The sequence below is a fragment of the Lucilia cuprina genome, chromosome 3, assembly GCF_022045245.1.
Source record: "Lucilia cuprina isolate Lc7/37 chromosome 3, ASM2204524v1, whole genome shotgun sequence".
Lineage (NCBI taxonomy): Eukaryota > Metazoa > Arthropoda > Insecta > Diptera > Calliphoridae > Lucilia > Lucilia cuprina.
In genome coordinates, this window is record NC_060951.1 from 56996231 (window position 1) to 57017318 (window position 21088).

Here is a 21088-nt window from a genome sequence, read left to right on the forward strand (position 1 = left end):
ATAATAATGAGGAGACAAACCAAATCAAATAGAAAACAAATGGAATAAACTCTTTAGCAAAAAAAATAAATAAAAAATTTTTAAAACTAAATACAAACACGATTGAATTTCATGTAATTTTGCTGTAAATGAGGTGAAACTTTCTAAGCTTTAATGGGATTAACTAGTTAATAAAAAAAAAACAATTAGTGACATTTATTTTTTAGTTAAAACGCTTTTTAAATGCAACAAAAATCCACTTAAAATCAAGGTGCAAATTATGAAAATAAACATAAAATTTACAAAATTTTTACGTACTCATATAAAAACTGAAATTGGATTATGTAAAATTTAAATGAAAACAGAAACATATATATAAGTAAACTTTGTAAAAACTTTTATTTAACCCTGTTTTCTGTTTTTTACAAAAAAGCAAGAAAAAAGTTGTAAACTACCATATAAAACTTATTACCAGAGGTCAGGCAATATTTAGCAGTATATACGATTTGTTTTTACTTTATTATATTCATTCACTCGGTAACTTACTTACTCACCCAGTGTTTTTTTCATTCAGTTAGTAAGTCAGTCAGTTAGTCACTTGCTAACTTTTTTCTGTCCAGTTTAATTTCAAACCTTGTAATCATTTTCAACTTCAATACGATTACGTTCCGTATTACAACACCACTCACTATTCGACACTTTTATATTGTATTACTCACACTCAGTTGCATTCGCATAAAACATAACGAGACAATTGCTAGCGACTCGAAAATGTGTAACGATGAAAACAACGAAAGCTTTAATAACAACAACTGCAGAAAGTGTTAACAGATCCATTTCGTTTTTTTCGTATAGAGGCGGCAATGGGATAAAAGTTTTATAGGTGTAGGGTATCTAATGGAATGAATTGATAATCTAGTCTACAGTCTAGTCTATAGTCTAGTCTATAATCTAGTCTATAGTCTAGTCTATAGTCTAGTCTATAGTCTAGTCTATAGTCTAGTCTATAGTCTAGTCTATAGTCTAGTCTATAGTCTAGTCTATAGTCTAGTCTATAGTCTAGTCTATAGTCTAGTCTATAGTCTAGTCTATAGTCTAGTCTATAGTCTAGTCTATAGTCTAGTCTATAGTCTAGTCTATAGTCTAGTCTATTGTCTAGTATAAAGTCTAGTATATAGTCTAGTCTATATTCTATTATATAGTCTTGTCTATAGTCTAGTATATAATCTAGTATATAGTCTAGTCTATAGTGTAGTCTATAGTGTAGTCTATAGAAAATCTAAACTAAAATTCAGATTATTGTTTGGACAGTGATCTGGTCGATAAATTAAAAAGGAAAGCGCTCTTTTAAATATCTGACAATGTGTGCTATTGTGTCAATTTACATGTTGCAGGAGAAGAGGAAGCAAATAAAGTTTACTTAAATGTTTTGTTATTTTTGTTGTTGCAGTTGCATGTTGAAAATAAAGTACAAATAAGTAGAAAGGATATTGAGTACAAAACCATTAAACCTTTTTACAAAACCAGTATAATAATGACGCTGACAATGATGATGGTGATGACGATGTTTATGTTCATGATGGTACTGCTGTTGGTGACTCTGATGGTCTTCAGTCATTATAAAACTTTTCGGTCAACTAGGTTGAGAGAGTTGGGTTAGACGGTTGACTGTATTGTATGTCTGTTAGTTTGTCAGTCATTTGACATTTGGTGGTTGTGTAAAATATCCAAAAGTGTTAAACTTTATATAACCTCAATTTGCATATGAATCCACTGCTATAGCATTTCTGTGTAGTAATACCAGCAATAGTTTTACAAATTAACGCACCAACATGCAGTACGGACTGACCGCATAGAAGTAGTGATATGCCTGTAAAAATTTAATTTGGAAAATCGAATGTATTCCTTTAAACAGCAAAAGATTACCAGGATACACCCAAGTGACGATTGGTTTCTATCTACATTACTTAAGGGCACTAACCATTCGAATTACTTACTCTCTGCATTACCAAAGTACAAACAAGTATATTGGCAGTTGGAAAAAATGTTGACTGAGAGGGACACATTATTTACTCCTTTTAAACATCAGCTGGGACATAATGATGTACATGTTTAAACATATGTGTATGCATCTCTACTTGTTTCCTTTGTAACGTTTATTCGTTCGTGTCCCTTGTTATGATGGTTGTTTGTCTTATTTGGAATGAAAATTTTCGATGATGGTTTTAAGCTTTTGGTTTTTTGTTCAATACTTCTTTTTGTTCTTTGTTATTTGGTTAATTGCTGTTTACAAGAGTGTCAGCAGCAACAATAACAAGTACAACAATGACAACGTTAAAAAGTCTTTATTTAAAATGTTGTAAGTATATGTGTCTGAGTTCGGTTGACATAGTTTTACAAGAAATATAATTTGTTTTAAGGGAAGGTGACACATGATTTGGGTTTATCCAAAGGGACAAAATTCATAACTTTAGTTTGTATATATATTCATTTAATAATTCATAAAATAATTTGACCTTTTGATAATTAAAAAGCAAGAAATAGAAAAAAATAAATATTAATATTTAGTTTAACTTTAATGTGTGCCTTATTTTTTTAAAACAAAACATATTTTATCTTTAACATAATTAATCTTTAAAAACTATTTTCGAATAAGTGTAAACACTTTAAAACAAAAATTAATAAATTTTTAAACTTAAATTGTTTTAAATTATATGCCAGTAAACATTACATTCACTTCCCTTAAATACAAAAAGATTAACAACAAACAAAATATATTACATAATAACACTAAAGTAGCAATTATTTTTCAAGATTTTTGTATAAAATTGCTTCGAAAAAAATTGTTTAAAATTGTTGCCAAAACAATTGCAACTTTGAACTTGACTAAAATGTAGCATTCATGTAGGAATGTGCAAAGTGTATGTAAGTGTGTTTGTGTGTTTCCCCAATGAATTATAACAGGGATGGAAAACTTGATAATTTACGACTTTTATAATAAACAGATAGATAGATAGATAGATAGATAGATAGATAGATAGATAGATAGATAGATAGATAGATAGATAGATAGATAGATAGATAGATAGATAGATAGATAGATAGATAGATAGATAGATAGATAGATAGATAGATAGATAGATAGATAGATAGATAGATAGATAGATAGATAGATAGATAGATAGATAGATAGATAGATAGATAGATAGATAGATAGATAGATAGATAGGTAGGTAGGTAGGTAGGTAGGTAGATACATAGATTACTAATCATCCACCCCTGATTTTATCACACTTCCACTCCTGTGGAATACAACAAAATGTTGATGTTGAAAAATTATAATTGTTGTCGTTTGTGTTTTAATTTTTTGCTAAGAATGCGTGAGAAATAATTTATTAAATAAATTCTCTCAAACACATACAAAATGCTAACACAAACTAACGAAAATAGGTCTAAAATGTTAAAAGAAAACAAGTACGTCAGCCAAACAATACGGCGCTCTACAAAATTTTATTGCTACCAGTTGTTTAGCACATTTTGAAGTGAATCCAAACGAGTGACCGTCTAAATGTATAAATTAATATTAGAGTCCCACCTTCCTACCGAACGACGACCGGTCGTTCAAATGTTTTCGTTGGTCATTAAATGTAATTACAACGCCAACAACAACTAATACATAATAATGAATGACTTTTACACGATACTCAAGGCGTTAACATTGGCGTCATATTCACGTACTGCTGAATACTGAAATGAAAAAGAAACTAGCCAGATCATCTCTGTGTACAATGTATGAAATATTTAGGGGGGAGGGAATGTGTTCTTCTAAGAGAAAAATACAAACATTTTAGAAGAAATTTTTTGTTAGAAATTCTTTCAACAATCTTTTTCTTTTTCAGCATAATTTATGTACCTTTTTAATTTCCACATTAAGTTGGTTTTAATTTTGGATTTTTGTTTTATGATTTCCAGATTGAATTTGTGTTTAACATATATTTTGACTTAAGACATTTTTCATCCAAATAAACAATAATTTAATATATAAATTAGACGATTATTTTTAACCTTATCGACCACTTGAACAATATTTCAACAACTCATAATGTTTCAATATCTTAATGGCCCCTTATAACGATATAATTAAATATAATCAGCAGGTAAAAGCAAGCACTTGAAACAAAAAATTATAAAAAAAAATATTTTAACAAACATTTACTTTCATTGTTAATGTTAATGATTAAAGTTTAAAATGTTGGTCAATAAAATTTTAAAAAAAATTTCAATTTTAAAACTATGTACATACATATGTATTTAATAATATATTTTGTAATACATATGGTTGTTATTAATAAAAGTTAATAAATAGTTCAAAATTTTTTTTGGGAGATTAATAGAAAATTTTATTTTCGAACGATTTTTTTGATTTTGAAATATTGTTAAGAACTAAATTGAATAAAATTAATTGATCTAAATGTAAAAATTGGTAAAAAATTATTATTAGGTAATAACAATTTGAAATTTGCAAAATTCTTGACTTAAAATGTGATTTTTAGTAATAATTCAAAATTAATATTAATCATACGCACCGGTAGACTGAATTTATGAAAAATAAAGTTGAATTTATTATACAGTTTTTCTTGCTGTGTAACTTTAAAATATTTTTAATAATTTTAAATTTCGTAATATTTTTTAATAGTTTTAAAAATTTACAAACAGCAACATATATTTTGCAAACAAAATACTAATGTGGGTTTTCAAATGTATAGAAAGGCATTTAACACAAAATGAAATTAAAACCAAATTTGACATGGTCGAGTGTCTGTCCATTCGTCCAACGGGAACTTTTACAAAATAAAAACTACAACAACCAACAGCAACAAATATATATTTTTATAAACATTTAAATTTAGCGGTTCACTCATTTCTTTTTTCCCGTTTTATTTTACATTTCTATGTTTTATTTTAATTAAAATTTACAAATATCAAACCATAAAATTTTTACATACAAACGTCTAAATGCTTGGTTTAATGAAAATCCCCAAAAAAAGAAGATAAAACAAAAAAAAAAAAAAAAACAATAACAAAGCAATACAAATGAACCACCAAAAAGAGTAGAGTTGTAGTCCAAAAGGTTAACCAGTTGGCTGTCCACTAGTTTATGGTTTAACAACAAAATTTGTGAAATTAAGAGTTGATATAAAAGACAAGTCTAAATAAGTTTTGTAAATGTAAATTTAAAATTGTTATTTATTATCATAAGATACTTTTATTTTTAATCCACCCTCGTACATAAGCTCTTGCCTAGTAGCAGCCATATTGTTTTTATAAAAACATCCTGTACATTTACATATACATATGTATGTATATTTCCGAACTTATTATTGTTATTTTTGCATTTGTATTGTATTGTTTTTTTGTTGCAATTACAACAAAATTTATATGTAGTAAATCTGCATTCATAGAAAGATTTTTACAAAGAGAAAGTGACTTTATGTGTGGTTACTTTGTTGTGGTTTTAAATCCACAAAAAATTCAGGATGTTTATTTAAATCAAAGACTTGAATATTCACATACATACATGTTCATAAACATATGAAGATAAATGTCAAATAGATTAACTCTATCTTGAAATAATAATAACACTCATTTATTGCATGAATGTTTAGCAAACGAATCTAAATTTTAAGTAATTTCACTATTCTGAAAACCATTTACATATTTTTACTTTAGAATAAATGGTATAAATCCATTTGGCAAGTAGAATCTTGTAAAAAAATATGCGAAACTGTTTTTTTTTTTCAATTTTGCAAAATTAAGTTTTAAAAATAATAATAAATAATATTAAGCAATTAAATATCATCCTTCTTAAAATACATAAGTATTTCACAACTAATAATATAAACTTTGACATTTAAAGTTAACATTCCCAGCATAAGTTTATTCAATCAAAACAACATGAGGATTTGACATTTTCTTCAAATCGTCTTAAATACCCACAAACAAACCTACTTCAACTAAAAATAGAATAATATTGATTATACATCGTCATTCCCCTCTTTTAAACTTTACTCAGTCCAGTAGCTCTATTTTACTGTCAGTGTATGTAAGTAACTAATAATGCCAACAAAACAACAACAATTATGAAAACAAAAAAAAACAAAATAATGTTTCATGCAATGCATGTTAATTGAATTTTATGGTTACACAAAACAAACTACAACAACAGCAACAAAAAAATAAGATATTTTTATCGGTGAAGTTCAACTATATAATTCCCTACAGCTTTTCATAGATGTAGTTTGAGCCACGCCCACATACAAACATGTAGAGTTCGAGATTTTATGCCGACAACTTTAGTTAGTTAGTTACTTATGAACACTTGGGTTTAAATTAGGCGCTTTGATACAGTGAGCATGACACCTCCCATAAAATGGCAGTAATTTATTATTTGGTTATTTAAGTAGATAGTTAGTTAGATAGATAGATAGATAGATAGATAGATAGATAGATAGATAGATAGATAGATAGATAGATAGATAGATAGATAGATAGATAGATAGATAGATAGATAGATAGATAGATAGATAGATAGATAGATAGATAGATAGATAGATAGATAGATAGATAGATAGATAGATAGATAGATAGATAGATAGATAGATAGATAGATAGATAGATAGATAGATAGATAGATAGATAGATAGATAGATAGATAGACCTTACTTCAGACAACTTTCTTATTATACATAGTGTAGCGTATAGAAACGAAATATTTTATAAAGAAGTAAAAGCAACAGCAAAATAAGAAATATTTATGTAAAAAGCATCAGTATTATTAATGGATGGAATGTCTGTCTTTATGTTTGTTTGGTTGATGTTTTTTTCTTTCTTTTTCTTCTTCTTTTTGTTTGTGAGTTAAATGGACGAATGGTTGGATGGATGAATAGACGTGTGTATGAATGAATGGTTGACTGGTTTGATAGTATGAAGTACAAGTGCGTAAAGTTTGTTGCCATTCATTTCACACATCTGTTTTGCGTGTTACATATTCATATTGCATATACAAAAACTTTAATTACGAGGGTGAAATGAAAAGTAAATTTAAAAAAAAAAATTTAAGAAAATTTTGCAATGGAAAATGTTATTATAATATGAAAAACTTATAATGCAAAAACATGAATTTAATATAAAAAGTTGTTTGTTACATAGTTAAAAGACTTTTAATTAAATTATAAAATAACTTTAATAAAATGCGTATAAAAATGTTTGTTTCAAACTAAAAGCTTTTTCAAACTACCCATGTACTTACTTTCATGTTGCAAATAAATGTATGTATGCGTGTGTAAATGTAGTAACATCCATGTAAATATTGTTTGTTTAATTTTTTTTATTTTCTACATTGTTTTATTGTTTATCTTTTAAATTGTCTATTTGTGTGTTTGTGTGTGTAAATAACATACATTATTTTATTACATTTACACATACATATATAAGTGTAAGATGAATTTGAGTTTGTTGGTAAATATAAAGTGTGTACTTGTGTAAATTAATTATATGTATGTATGTATGTATGTATTTTATTTATTTTCATCTTATTATTGTGGTTTATTTTACATTACATCCATCAGTCCATCCGTCCGTCCGTTTGTCTGCATGTTAATGTTGTTATTTTCTTTCCTCTCGTTTTTCACTCATACATACATACATAAATACTTACATCGTACATCGAATTCTTAAATTTGTATCCCATTATCTTGTCTTTATGGCAATCATGTGTTTGATAGAATTCTGTTGTTGGTATTGTTTTGTTTCGGTGGTTTATTGTTTAATTATTTATTAAGAAATAATTTAAACACATATTTCATTTGTGGCTGACCGATCAACATTATTGTGTTTTGCTATTGTTTGGAGAATTTAACCCCATGGAATACATACATATAACACATATTATTTGTAAATGAAATTTAAGTGAAATTTTGAAAAGAAAATATGGCTAACCATAACATTTCAATAGTTTCTATAATATGTCTAAAAATAATAATAATAATAATAATAATAATTTTATATGTAAATATTCACCTTTGCAATGTTTATATATGTACATATATATGCATCTACAATTATCTTGTCCATTTTCATCTGTTTCTAGCTAATCAAACTTAAACAAACATACATGTCCACAAATGTATTTGTTTGAACGCTTGTCAATGTTTTACATAGTTTTTAATTAAACATTCATTGAACAGTAAATGATAAAGAAAACAACAACAGAAAATGATTGCACCAAAAGTAAACAAAGAAATAATACAACAACATGAATAAAAACTTACATCAGAGATGGAAAATTTAATTTTTTTAAATAATTACATTTTTTTTTTAAAAATTTTTACTTTTTCTATTGTTTATAATCTAATCTTAAAAACTATTTAATAGCCTTTTTAATATTGATTATGAACTAATCTATGGGATTAGTTTAGGGATTAGCCTAGGGACTAGATATTGTTTTGTCTATTGATTACTTAATTGACAAATCTATAAACATATATATTAAGTAGTCTTTGTACTAGTAAAATAACTAGTCTATTGACTATGAACTAATCTATGGGATAGTCTACTGATTAACCTATGGACTAGATATTGTTTTGTCTATGGACTACTTAATTGATAAATATATAAATATATTAACTAGTCTTTGTTTTAGTCAAATAACTAGTCTATTGAATACTTAATAGTTTAGCCTATGGAGTAGGTTATGGATTATGTATTATGTACAACTATTCTATTCACTACTCTATTGATTAGGCTATGAACTAGTCAATTAATTAGTATATATACTAGTTTATTGATTGGTCTTTTGATTGGACTAAAAAGAGGTGTATTGACTGATATACCATTCGATGAACTGGTCAAATGATTAGTTTATGGATTAGTCTATTCACTAGTCTGTAGACTAGTCTATTGATACGATTATTGACTAATCTTTGGTCCAGCCTACTAACTGAACTATGGATTAGTACATTGACTGGACTACTGAGTACAGAGATACAAGCCGAGACGGCTCAAATCGTCTTAGTTTATGGACCAGTCCAATGACTGGACTATGGTTTAGTACATTGACTAGACTACTGAGTACAGAGATACAAGCCAAGACGGCTCAAATCGTCTTAGTTTATGGACCAGTCTACTAACTGGACTATGGATTTTTACATTAACTGGACTACTCAGTAGTCCAGACTAAGACGACTCAAATCGTCTTAGTTTATGGACCAGTCTACTAACTGGACTATGGATTTTTACATTAACTGGACTACTAAGTAGTCCAATGCGTTTTTTATTGTTGTATATTGGACTAGTCCAGACTATGGAGTAGGTTATGGACTTTGTACTGGTCTATCATCTACTCTATGAATAGGTCTATTGATTGGCCTATTGACTGGCGTATGAATCAGTGATTAGTTTTTGAACTAGTCAATTGATTAGTCTATGGTCTGATTAGTATACAGTCTATTGATTGGCCTATGGACCAGTCTACTGACTGGACTATGCATTAGTAAATGGCTGGACTATTGAGTAGTCCAATGATTGATTAGTCTATTGAATATTTTATAGACTAGTCTATTGACCGCGCCGCCGCCGGCTTCTTACAACTCAAAAGCTAAGCCGGCATTAACATATCCGCTGATAAATATTGGAATCGCACATGTATATTGTGCTAATATTAAAATAGTGAAAAGTTATATAGAGATTGGTTTATATCTATATAACAGACTATTATACAGAAAATTTTCAATATAATAATCAATGCAGCAATTCAGCGCCACCTATATTTTTTATAATAAGCCGCCGACCGAAAATGGTTGCGCCGCCGGTGCTGATTATTATATATCGCCTTGTATCTTTGACTGAGTAGTCCACTGAGTTGTATATCGATGGCTAGATGACTAAGACCTTATTAGACTACTTCTATGTAATCAAGGCGATGTATAGTAGTAATTGAAAGGTATGTTGTTAGGTAAGTAATTACAATTGAAAGCCATTGCCCATTTGCTGGGGACTAATCGATTGACTACTTAGTCTATAAACAAATCTATGAACAATTTTCTAAAAGTTAACAATTATAATTTGGAATTTTCCATCCCTGATACACACTAATGGAAAAATACATAACAAACAACATGTTATTTTTTAAAACACGTTTTTTTTTAATGTTTGTTTTGTTGTAATTATTGTGCCACAGTCCAGTTATTAGTCAGCCATTACTATTATTACAAGGAAGAATACAATATAGAGTACTCTGCTTTATAAAAGTAAACACTAGAGTACATATACATGCATATGTATGTGTGTTAGTTGTGAGTAAGACTTTTTTTAAGTATGTTGTCATTGTTGTTAATATTTTTCATACAATATAATTGCATGTTATAATGATGTTATTGTTATTGTTGCAATTGTTGCTGTCATTGCTTTAAGCAAAATGTTATTTTTTGTTGAGGTTGATGTTGATGACAAACGACATATGCATAAATAGACGACAATATGCACTAAAAAACGACCAAGACCATGAATTTTATTTGTATGGTTGTTATTGTTTTGATATAAATAGTATTTATTATTGTTTGTTTTATTGACATTATTCTTACTGCTGTTGTTGATGTTGTTGATGTCATTGTTATAACAGCATCAAAGGTGTTTGCTGTAGTAGCAATTTAATTTAACCTTTTAACATTGTCCAGTGTCTTATACAGAGAATAATTATGAGAAAAAAAACTTAAAGTAAACAACTGATGTATTGTTTGTAAACATTGCAAGATGTAACATATTAATGGACAGAACAGAATATGTGTTTAAAACGTTGTGGCTGTAAGGAGGTTTAATCAATCGTAGAAAATGTAAATTTTAAATGTTTTAATTGTGCATATGGCAAAAAAAATGCAAAATAAACATATACATACATATGTAGTGGTTAAATGTACAACAATTACCTTAAGGTTAATTGATTTAATTGGAAAATGAAGCAAAAAAAATAAACATTTGTTAGCATGGGAGTGTTACTTAAAGCTAGTTTAATATGATAATGTGTAGTTAACGTACAGCATGTAGTTAATTTGCCTACAGACAGGTAGGAAAAGGATAAGGAAGACCATATTGTAAATTGATGAAAATTGATATTTACAATTTTTTATCAATGAAATAATAATAGAGTAAAACAGTTAGGAAATTAAAAGTTAGTGTGATCAACCATATGGTATTTAACTTTTAATTTAAGCTAATTTCACAAAATTTGATACATGTGTAAATATTTTGCAAAAAATTCTGTGGATCTAACTAAAAATGATTATTAACACTTGAACAATATTTTAGTCACTTTACGTATACTTTATAAACAATTCCTATAAAATATTCCACATACGCTCTGTTTACCTAACAAATGATTAAAATTAAATATTCCACATACGCCCATTTGGTTTGAGAAGCCCTTAAATAGCAATTAACTTTTGTAAAATATATTTTGTAATTTTTTTTCCATTTTTCAGTGAAAAAAATTGCTTTTGTTTATAAAAAATCATTTTGTTTATTAATTACCTTTCTAAAACGTAAACTTTTAAAAATATTTAAACAATTAATTTGAATAAATTAAAAATCAATTTGTTGCTATAGCGATTTATTCCTAAATTTTTTCTATAAAAATTTAACAACATTGTCACATAAATATATATTTTGTTGCGAACACGTACTTCAGCAATTACTTCAAATTCATTTAAGCGTTACTTTTTTCCTGCAAAATATTCTTTAGGCAAAAATTTCCAAAAAAAAAACCGAGAAGATACAGCTAAAAGCAATTTAAATAACAAAAGATTACAACAACAACAAAAACTATATAGGCAATGAAATAGCAAAGAAATGGTCAGTTTTTTTATAAATGAAACGCCATTTTTCTAGTTAACAACAAATCAGCAAATAAAAAAAACAAACCTGCTATACACAACAACCATAATAACAAACTAAATCTTTAGGAGAAAAAAAGTGGCACAAAAAAGACAAAATTGTGTACGTGTGTCATACGGTCTATTAATTCGCATGTTTTATTGCACGCCCAACCATTAAAGGACTCTTTTCTTTTACTAAAAGTGGATATAATTTTGCAAAACAAAAATATTGTAAAAGCAAAATAAAACAAAAACAACAAAACTAACTTAAGGCATTTTTGTGAACTGAAATAGAAATTTATAAAGAAACAAGTATATATATTTATAATACCCTACACCTGTTACAAAAAGTAAAATGTGATTAAGTTTTCATAAAAAAACATTTAAGTTGAATTGTAGCTTGCCTCAGATATACTTAAGCCCTTTATTGTTGAATAAAACTGTGGCCATTTAAGTCAAATTTTGAAGGGGGCTTTTTTATAAGGGCTAGGGTCAAATGAAGCCCTATAATTATGGAGTTCATGAGGGTCATAAAGGCTTGTATAGAACTTGGTTTTGCAGTTTTTTGTCGACAAACGAGTATAAGTAAAAGCCCTATTCGGCGGTCCAATTGTATGAAAGCGTGAAATAATGCACCGATGTTACTTATTTTCAATAGGCTTCATCTACAGTACAATAGAAGATCATGTGCCATTGAATTCATTGAAATATCTCCAAAATTGCGACCTGTATAGCGTTTACAAAACCTATTCGGGGGTTCAGTTATATGGGGACTAGGTGAAATAATGGATCGATCTTATAGTATTCGTTCCTGGGACAATAGAAGATCATGTACCAAATTTGATTGAATTATCTTCAAAATTGCCACCTGTAGTTCGATTACAAGGTTTACATGGACGGACAGACGGACCCTACATAGCTAAATCGAAAATGATTCTGAGCCGATTGGTATACTTTAAGGTAGGTATAGGACCAATATTATTGTGCGTTGCAAACATAAGCACAAACCCAATGTACCCTCCCCACTAAAGTGGTAAAGGTATAAAAATGTTAGTTAAACATTTAAAACATATTTAACTATTTTCATAATTTTCTAAAAATATATATTTTTAAAAGGAAACTGAATTATCAATTTCTCTCTAAATACAGGAAAAACCTGTCTGTACATAGAACATCCTTTTATAAATTTACATTCAATCAGTATGAAGGCTCCATGTTTAATTGTGGTTTCCAGTTTCAATATTATAAAAGATTCATAATATTCAACTGTAGAATATTACTTTTATAGATTTGTATTCAATTAAAAAACTATATATGTATGTGATTGAATGTTTCAGGAAGGTACCAAAAATCCTTTCGCAAAAGATTCAAAATTTTCAACTGGAGAACAAAAAATTCCTAAAAATTCACTTTTATAGATTTGTATTTCATAAAGATCCTATATGTGTGTGATTGTATGTTTCGGCGAAGTACTAAAAATTCTTTCCTACAGTGGAAATATATATATCTTTTAAGCTCAGTTTATAGGAGAATAACCTATACATACATATTTAGTAAAAATATGCGGCACAAAAACATTTTAACAATAGGGAAGTAACAACAAAAACACACACACATTGTTAACATATAAAACAGAAGTTCAGACATTAACACATATTAAGGACACAAGTGTTCATGTTTCCTTGTACTTTTTTTTATATGGAAAAATCTGTTTGAGACACCCACCTTTTAAATTATGATCCTGGTTAAGTGTGTAAAGTAGTTTATGTGGAATTGTATGCATCGGTGTATATTAGGAAGACCAAAAATACTGCAGTTTCATAATTCTTAAAGAAAAACATATTTCCGCCTACTGACACGCCCATCAATTTAAATTAATGTTTTTTTTTTAACAAGAAAATAAAAAAATTGCATAAACTTTTGAGATCTGTGTGAAAATAAGAGAATCAAAACATGTATTTTGTTGGCGTGTTAGTAGGCGGAAAATTGTCTTTCTATTGTAGAGCTGTAAAAAATTTATCATGAAGCCTTAAAATTATAAACATAATTTAGATAATAATTTAACTCTCTGCTGCCGATCTTGTCAATTATCTTAAAGTCTATTTTAATTTCTTTCTATCTCTATATAAAATTTCAATTTAAATTTAGGCCATAGAACATTTTATGCAACGAATAGTTTTGGAAAATGTTCAATATTGAAGTAGATTGTTTATATCGTATAACAAAACATTTAATAACTTTGAAAAGTTTATAAATTTAAAGGACATTCCTAATGTATAAACGATACAAACGATTGCCTAGATATGAAGGTAGTTGTGTTCTCCAGCCTTTCTATCTTTAACTATAAACATAGATATGTGGGTGTATATGTATTTTTACTTTGTTTGTTAGTAGCAAATAAATCACAATAAGTGAGCGGCAAATGCAGCAGCCACCTTCATTAGTAAACGACAAATGAATATTAAATAGTCCTGTTTCAAGTTGCTGCTTCATTGTATTATTACTATCATCATCATGAATGGAAAACACAAGTAAATAGTGTTGTTTTATCAAGACTACTAGTAGCTGGGTGCGTATCTGCTACAGTCGTCATTGCCTTTAAAACTTTAGTTTTATATAAAGTCCTTTACTCTTTATATTTCCTTTCTATATATCTCTCTCTCGCTCTCTTCTAAATATTCACATTTCGTTTGTCAAAGTCCTTTTTGTTTATTTCGCTAGACAAAAGAAATGTTATTACTACAAAAACAACAACTACATACATACATACTTCATATCAATTTTGTTGTACATTTTATTTCAGAATGCGATTTTTTTTTTTTTTTTTTTTTTTGAATTGGTTGGTTTGGGTGCTATGTTGAATGATAAAACAAAGTCAACAAAAATATTTAGTTTTTTTTCTTCATTGCTCTACTAACACACATACAATAGCAATTGTGTAGCTATCAAGTTTATTATCGTCGTGGGACCCTCTATTGTAACACGGTCGGTTTGTTCTTTACCAGAGTTCTAATGGTCGGCTGGTTGAAATTTTTTCTTTTTTTTAACAGGAAAATATGTTTCAGTTTAGTTTTGCTTTTTTTCTTGCTATTCTAACAAAACAAATAACAATTTAACTTGTTATCCTTTTGGAGTGTGTGAAATGCCACCGATATGTAAAAAACAGCTCTTGGACGTTACTAGACAGAAAGTAATAATAATAATAATAATAATAATAATAATAGAAAGAAGTACATATTTTCATATAAAAGCAAATGTAGCAAAAATAAACAAATACACTTAGAGAAATTTTAAAAAAATATATTTTAAAGACCGATTTATAGTGAAAGAAATATTTCTAAAATTATATTATGGCGGCTATAGACTTCAATTGTATCTACGAACGACCGGAGATCTATCTATCTATCTATCTATCTATCTATCTATCTATCTATCTATCTATCTATCTATCTATCTATCTATCTATTTATCTATTTATCTATTTATCTATTTATCTATTTATCTATTTATCTATCTATCTATCTATCTATCTATCTATCTATCTATCTATCTATCTATCTATCGATCTATCTATTTATCTATCTATCGATCTGTCTATCTGTCTATCTGTCTATCTATCTGTCTATCTATCTATCTATCTATCTATCTATCTATCTATCTATCTATCTATCTATCTATCTATCTATCTATCTATCTATCTATCTATCTATCTATCTATCTATCTATCTATCTATCTATCTATCTATTCTATATATCAAATTATTTATCATTCTATTATTCTTTTCTAATTACAGATTGGGAGCGTGAGGCTGTTTCTAAGGCTGAAATTTTGCGTCTCATTTATCAGGGTAGATTTTTACATTGTAATGTCACTCTGGGTGCACTGGGACTACCATTGGGCAAAACGACTGTTATGCATTTAGTACCGCGTGATAATTTGCCAGAACCCAATTCACAAGGTACAAATTGCAATTAATCCTATAACTTACTAAAAAAAATATAACACTAAATTTTTTATATTCTTTCCAGATCAAAGACAAAAAAGTAAAGGTGGTTCTAGTAGATGCTGTTCAACGACTTGCTGTATTTTGTAACTAAATTATAGACATTAGAATTTAGCTTGAAATTATAAATTTAAAAATAAAAAAACAAAAAAAAACTAATAAAAATCATATATAAATAAAATAAATTATAAAACAATTTTATAATTTAAATAAAAAATAAACAAGAAAAACATAACAATAATATTAAAAATAAACAAAAATTTAAGAAATAAAAACCTTAAAAATTTAGCAAAATATTATTAAAGAAGAAGAAAAAAAACTTTCATTTGTTCTGTAAACTTACAAATACCAACAAACTACATACCAATACAAACAAACAACCAGCAAACATATTTAAAATACATACACACTCTTACAATTTACATACAAACAGGCAAACAACATAAATGTTTTTAAATTTAAAATACGATAAAAATTAATAAGAAATTTAACAAAAAATAAAAAGATAATTGAATTTACAAAAGAAATATATAAATTAATTAATATTACAACAACAAAAAATGAAGCTAATGCTTTAAGGGTTTAAACATTTAAATAAACAATTGAAATAAAGTAAATAAATAAATATTTATTAATTTAGTTTTAAATATATTTCATTGAATGTACTATATATTATTATAATTATTATTATTAAATAATTAAGATATTTATGTGAATTTTTTTAATTATTATTATTTTAACAAATTTTTTTCTGGTAAAAAAAACTAAAATAATTATTAAAATGTTTAAAGAAAAAATGTGTAATAATATTTAAAAAAAGAGAAAGAATTAAAAAAAGTAAAGATAAACTTAAATAAATATATATTTAAAAAAATACAAACAAAAACAATTTTATGTAGATAATTATGTTGAAATTTATTTTTAAATGTTTTAAGCCTTTTAAAATTTAAATAAATAGTAAAATTTAAAACAAAAATAAAAATTATATATATAAAAATTTAAAATTATATTAAAAAAAACAAAACAAAGAGAACATAAAACTAAGAGAAAAGAAATAAATTCGGCTGGGCCGAATCTGTATATATTCTCCACTAATTAAGGGGTTAGAATTAGAAGATTGGAGTTAATAATAATGAGCAAAATTAAAACATTCCTATCTGCCAAATTATTAGAATAACAATTCAAAGTATTTAAAATATTTCAATTAATTTTTCGACAATTTTTTTCAACTGATTCCAAGAAGTAGTTTCGTAACCACTGAACTAGTAGAAGTAGCAATGTGTAACAAAGAACTTGTTTCTTGAAAACAATTTAAAAGTATTTAAGAACGAGAACAATGTTTTGAGGAACAGGTTCCAGAAGTAATGGCGACACCTCTAGTTCAAAGGTTGTTGTTTCAGAATCTGAAGTGGTTATGTTTGCACTAGTTCTAGAACTAGTTGGTTTTTGAAAAAGTTCTAATTTTTTTGGTGAAATTAAAATTCAGATTCATTTCTAAATCCCCTTTAATTTTAAACAAAACAAATTACACTAAAACCCCATAAGTGGAGGATATATGTATAAAAAAAATTGTATAAAGTTTAAAAGGAAAATGTGTAAAACCACAACTGATTGATAAGTTATTGATTTAATGAGTTTATTGCAAAAAAAAAAAATAAAAAAATTATGGAAAAAGTTTAAAACAAAATAAAAATCAAATATGTTAAATTATTTCATGTTTTAATTACTAAACAAACAACAACTACAATAATATTGGTATTTACACAACAACCACACTTATTAAATAATAAATAATTACAAAAATTACAAATTTATATGAAAAAAGAAAAACAACAACAAAATTTGCCATTATTAACACGATAACATTTATATAAAACACAAAAAAAAAAACATTTTCATCAAACAAATTGTTACACAATTCATAGAGATTTGTGGTATTTAATTCATATTATAATTTTATTAATTAAAAAGCGTTTTAAAATTGAATTAAAAAAACCTCCCGCAATTATACAATAGAATCTGAAACTACATGATTACTTATTGTGGTGATAATTTAACTTGTGCAAACCCATGTATTCATAAATTTATGGCTTATTAAGCTGATTTTAAATACAAAGTTTATCTTATAAAACCATCAATATCTTTATCAATCTTTTTTTGAATAATGGGGTTAAGTTTATCAGTTCTAATTTATTATGAGAGCAAATGCTTTTTAATTTAAATGGAATTAATTTACAATATTTCATTTACAACTTTTCGGCAACACTCTTCAATTTTTCAATGGAGTTCAAAGTTTGACTTTATCTAAATGTTTAAATGGAACTACCATATAGACTAGACTATAGTCTAGACTATAGACTAGATTATAGACTAGACTATAAACTAGACTATAGACTAGACTGTAGACTAGGCTATAGACTAGACTGTAGACTAGACTATAGACGAGACTATAGACTTGGCTATAGACTAGACTATAGACTAGACTATAGACTTGACTATAGACTAGATTATAGACTAGACTATAGACTAGACTACAGACTAGACTATAGACTAGACTAGACTATAGCCTAGACTATAGACTAGACTATAGCCTAGACTATAGACTAGACTACAGACTAGACTACAGACTAGACTACAGACTAGACTACAGACTAGACTAAAGAATAGACAATAGACTAGGCTATAGACTAGACTATTGACTAGACTATAGACTAGACTATAGACTAGACTATAGACTAGACTATAGACTAGACTATAGACTAGACTATAGACTAGACTATAGACTAGACTATAGACTAGACTATAGACTAGACTTAAGACTAGACTATAGACTAGACTATAAACTAGACTATAGACTAGACTATACACTAGACTATACACTAGACTATAGACTAGACTAGACTAGACTATAGACTAGACTATAGACTAGTCTATAGGCTAGACTATAGACTCGTCTATAGGCTAGACTATAGATTAGACTATAGAATAAACTATAGACTGCTGGCTAAGCCATTTACTAGACTACAGACTTGACTATAGACTAGATAAGACTTTGGATTAAACTATAGACTACACTATAGACTAGACATTATTCTACTCTATAATCTAATATATAGTCGATAATTACTAGACTGTATACTATACAATAGACTATAAACTAGACTTTATATCAGTCTATAGACTAGACTTTTTTGTGGGCTAGACTATAGACCAAGCAATAGACTAGACTACAACAAGATTAAATATAATACTATTTTAAGGAGATTCTTATCGAGTTATAGATTACTATGTGATTAAAGAACAGTTCCAAATTTTTATATAGATCTGGTAAAATTGATATCGAAAATTTTAAAACTTTATTCGCTTGCTCTAATTTTAAAATTTTTTTATAGATTTTCGAAAAAATTAATTTCTAATAAATTAGTTAAAATTCAAACTTGAATATGGTTTAAATTTTGCGGGAGATTTTTACAATATTTTCTACATTTTCTTCAGCTTTATTTCACAAAACAAAAAAAATTAAAAGCATGAAACAAATTATATTTTATTAGTAAAATTTTGTTAAAACAAGTTAAATAAAGAAGTAAAAGTAAAAACAAACAAATACAAAAGAAAATCTGTTAGATATTTTAAACTTATGAAAATCAAAATAAAATTTAAATCTTTTTTTTAAATAAAAGATTTTAAAGAAATAAAAAACTTAAAAAGAAATAATAATAAAAGAAAAAATAAATAAATGGAAAATGAAAAATAATACCACAAGAAAATACTAGCCACTTTAAAAACTAAACTAAAATAAAACAAACAACAAATATATACAGTTAATATGGTAAAATAGTTATAATAACAATAATAATAATAATAATAATAATAATAATAATAATAATAATAAAACAAGTAATTAAGATTAAAAATTTGCTTTAAACAAAAGAAAAAAATAATAAGAAAAACATTTGCTTGATTAAAAATAAAAGTGAAAAAAAGGAAACAAAACAAAAGCCAACAGATAACAAAGAATTAACATGAAATTTGTAAAAACAAAAAGAGAAACATACAAACAAAACATACATCCATACAAAAGGAAAAATACTTTTTCGTAAAACTTCTTAAAAACCAAACAAGACATAAACTCATATTATTATCAATAATTATAATAATTAAATAATAATAATAATGATAAAACATAATATTAATTATAATAATAACTTAATAATAATGATAATAGTAATAGTAATTACTAATAATAAAACCTAATAATAATTAAGCAGTACGAGTATATAAAATAGTATAAAAATCATCTTTTTTGAATTTTCATCTATTTCAAATTAAAATTAAAAAATTAAAAAAAAAACAAATGAAAATGAGATATTTAAACTAAATACTAATTGGCAATAATTTAGTTTATTATTTTTTGTTTTTTTATTTATTTTCTTTTTCGATTTTAAATGTAAATTTTTTAATATCTTATTCGGGTCTGTGTATAATTATTTTATGTTGTTTGTTTTTATTAAATACATTTTATTTCATTAAGAAAAAATATATATTTAAATTTTAATGTGTGTACTATAAAGAAAAAATTCGTTTTAAATTTAATTTATAAATAATATACCTATAAATGATTAGTTAAAATTTAGTTGTATTAGTTTGTTAAACTATATTTTAATTATCTAAACTAAATATTAAAACAAATATATATATTTAATAAACAAATAATATAAAAAAATTAAAAAAATGATCATGGTGTTTATTTCAAAAATGGTTCAGAAAAAAAGCAAATACAAATTGGGTCTAGTCTAGATTATACATTAAACTCTAGACTATAGCAGACTACAGACTAGACTTAAAATAGACTATATATATAGACCAGGCTAACGATGAGACTATATACTAGAATATAGACTAGACTATAGACATGTTTATAGACAAGACAATAGACTAGACTATAGACTACACTATAGACTAGACAATAGACTAGACTATAGGCTAGACTACACTATGGGCTACACTATAGACTATACTGTAGACTAGACTATACACTATGCTATAATCTAAACTATAGACTAGTCTACGGTCTAGCCTACAGCGTAGTCTATAATCTGGTCTACAGTCAAATAAACAGTCCAGTCTAAAGTATAGTCTATAGACTATAGATCAGACTATATACCGGCTTATAAACTA

The 21088-nt window shown here is 26.6% G+C and overlaps 1 protein-coding gene across 1 annotated transcript in view; it reads left to right on the top strand.

Annotated features, from left to right (window-relative positions):
* The window catches only part of LOC111681482 (protein roadkill), a 138119-nt gene extending 121762 nt beyond the window's left edge, over nucleotides 1–16357 (top strand). The window contains exons 3-4 of the mRNA XM_046947604.1: nucleotides 15701–15865; nucleotides 15936–16357. Of these exons, the coding sequence (XP_046803560.1) occupies nucleotides 15701–15865; nucleotides 15936–16000 (230 nt within the window). The 3' untranslated portion in view covers nucleotides 16001–16357. The remainder of the gene's footprint in view (nucleotides 1–15700; nucleotides 15866–15935) is intronic.
* Nucleotides 16358–21088: the final 4731 nt, after the last annotated feature.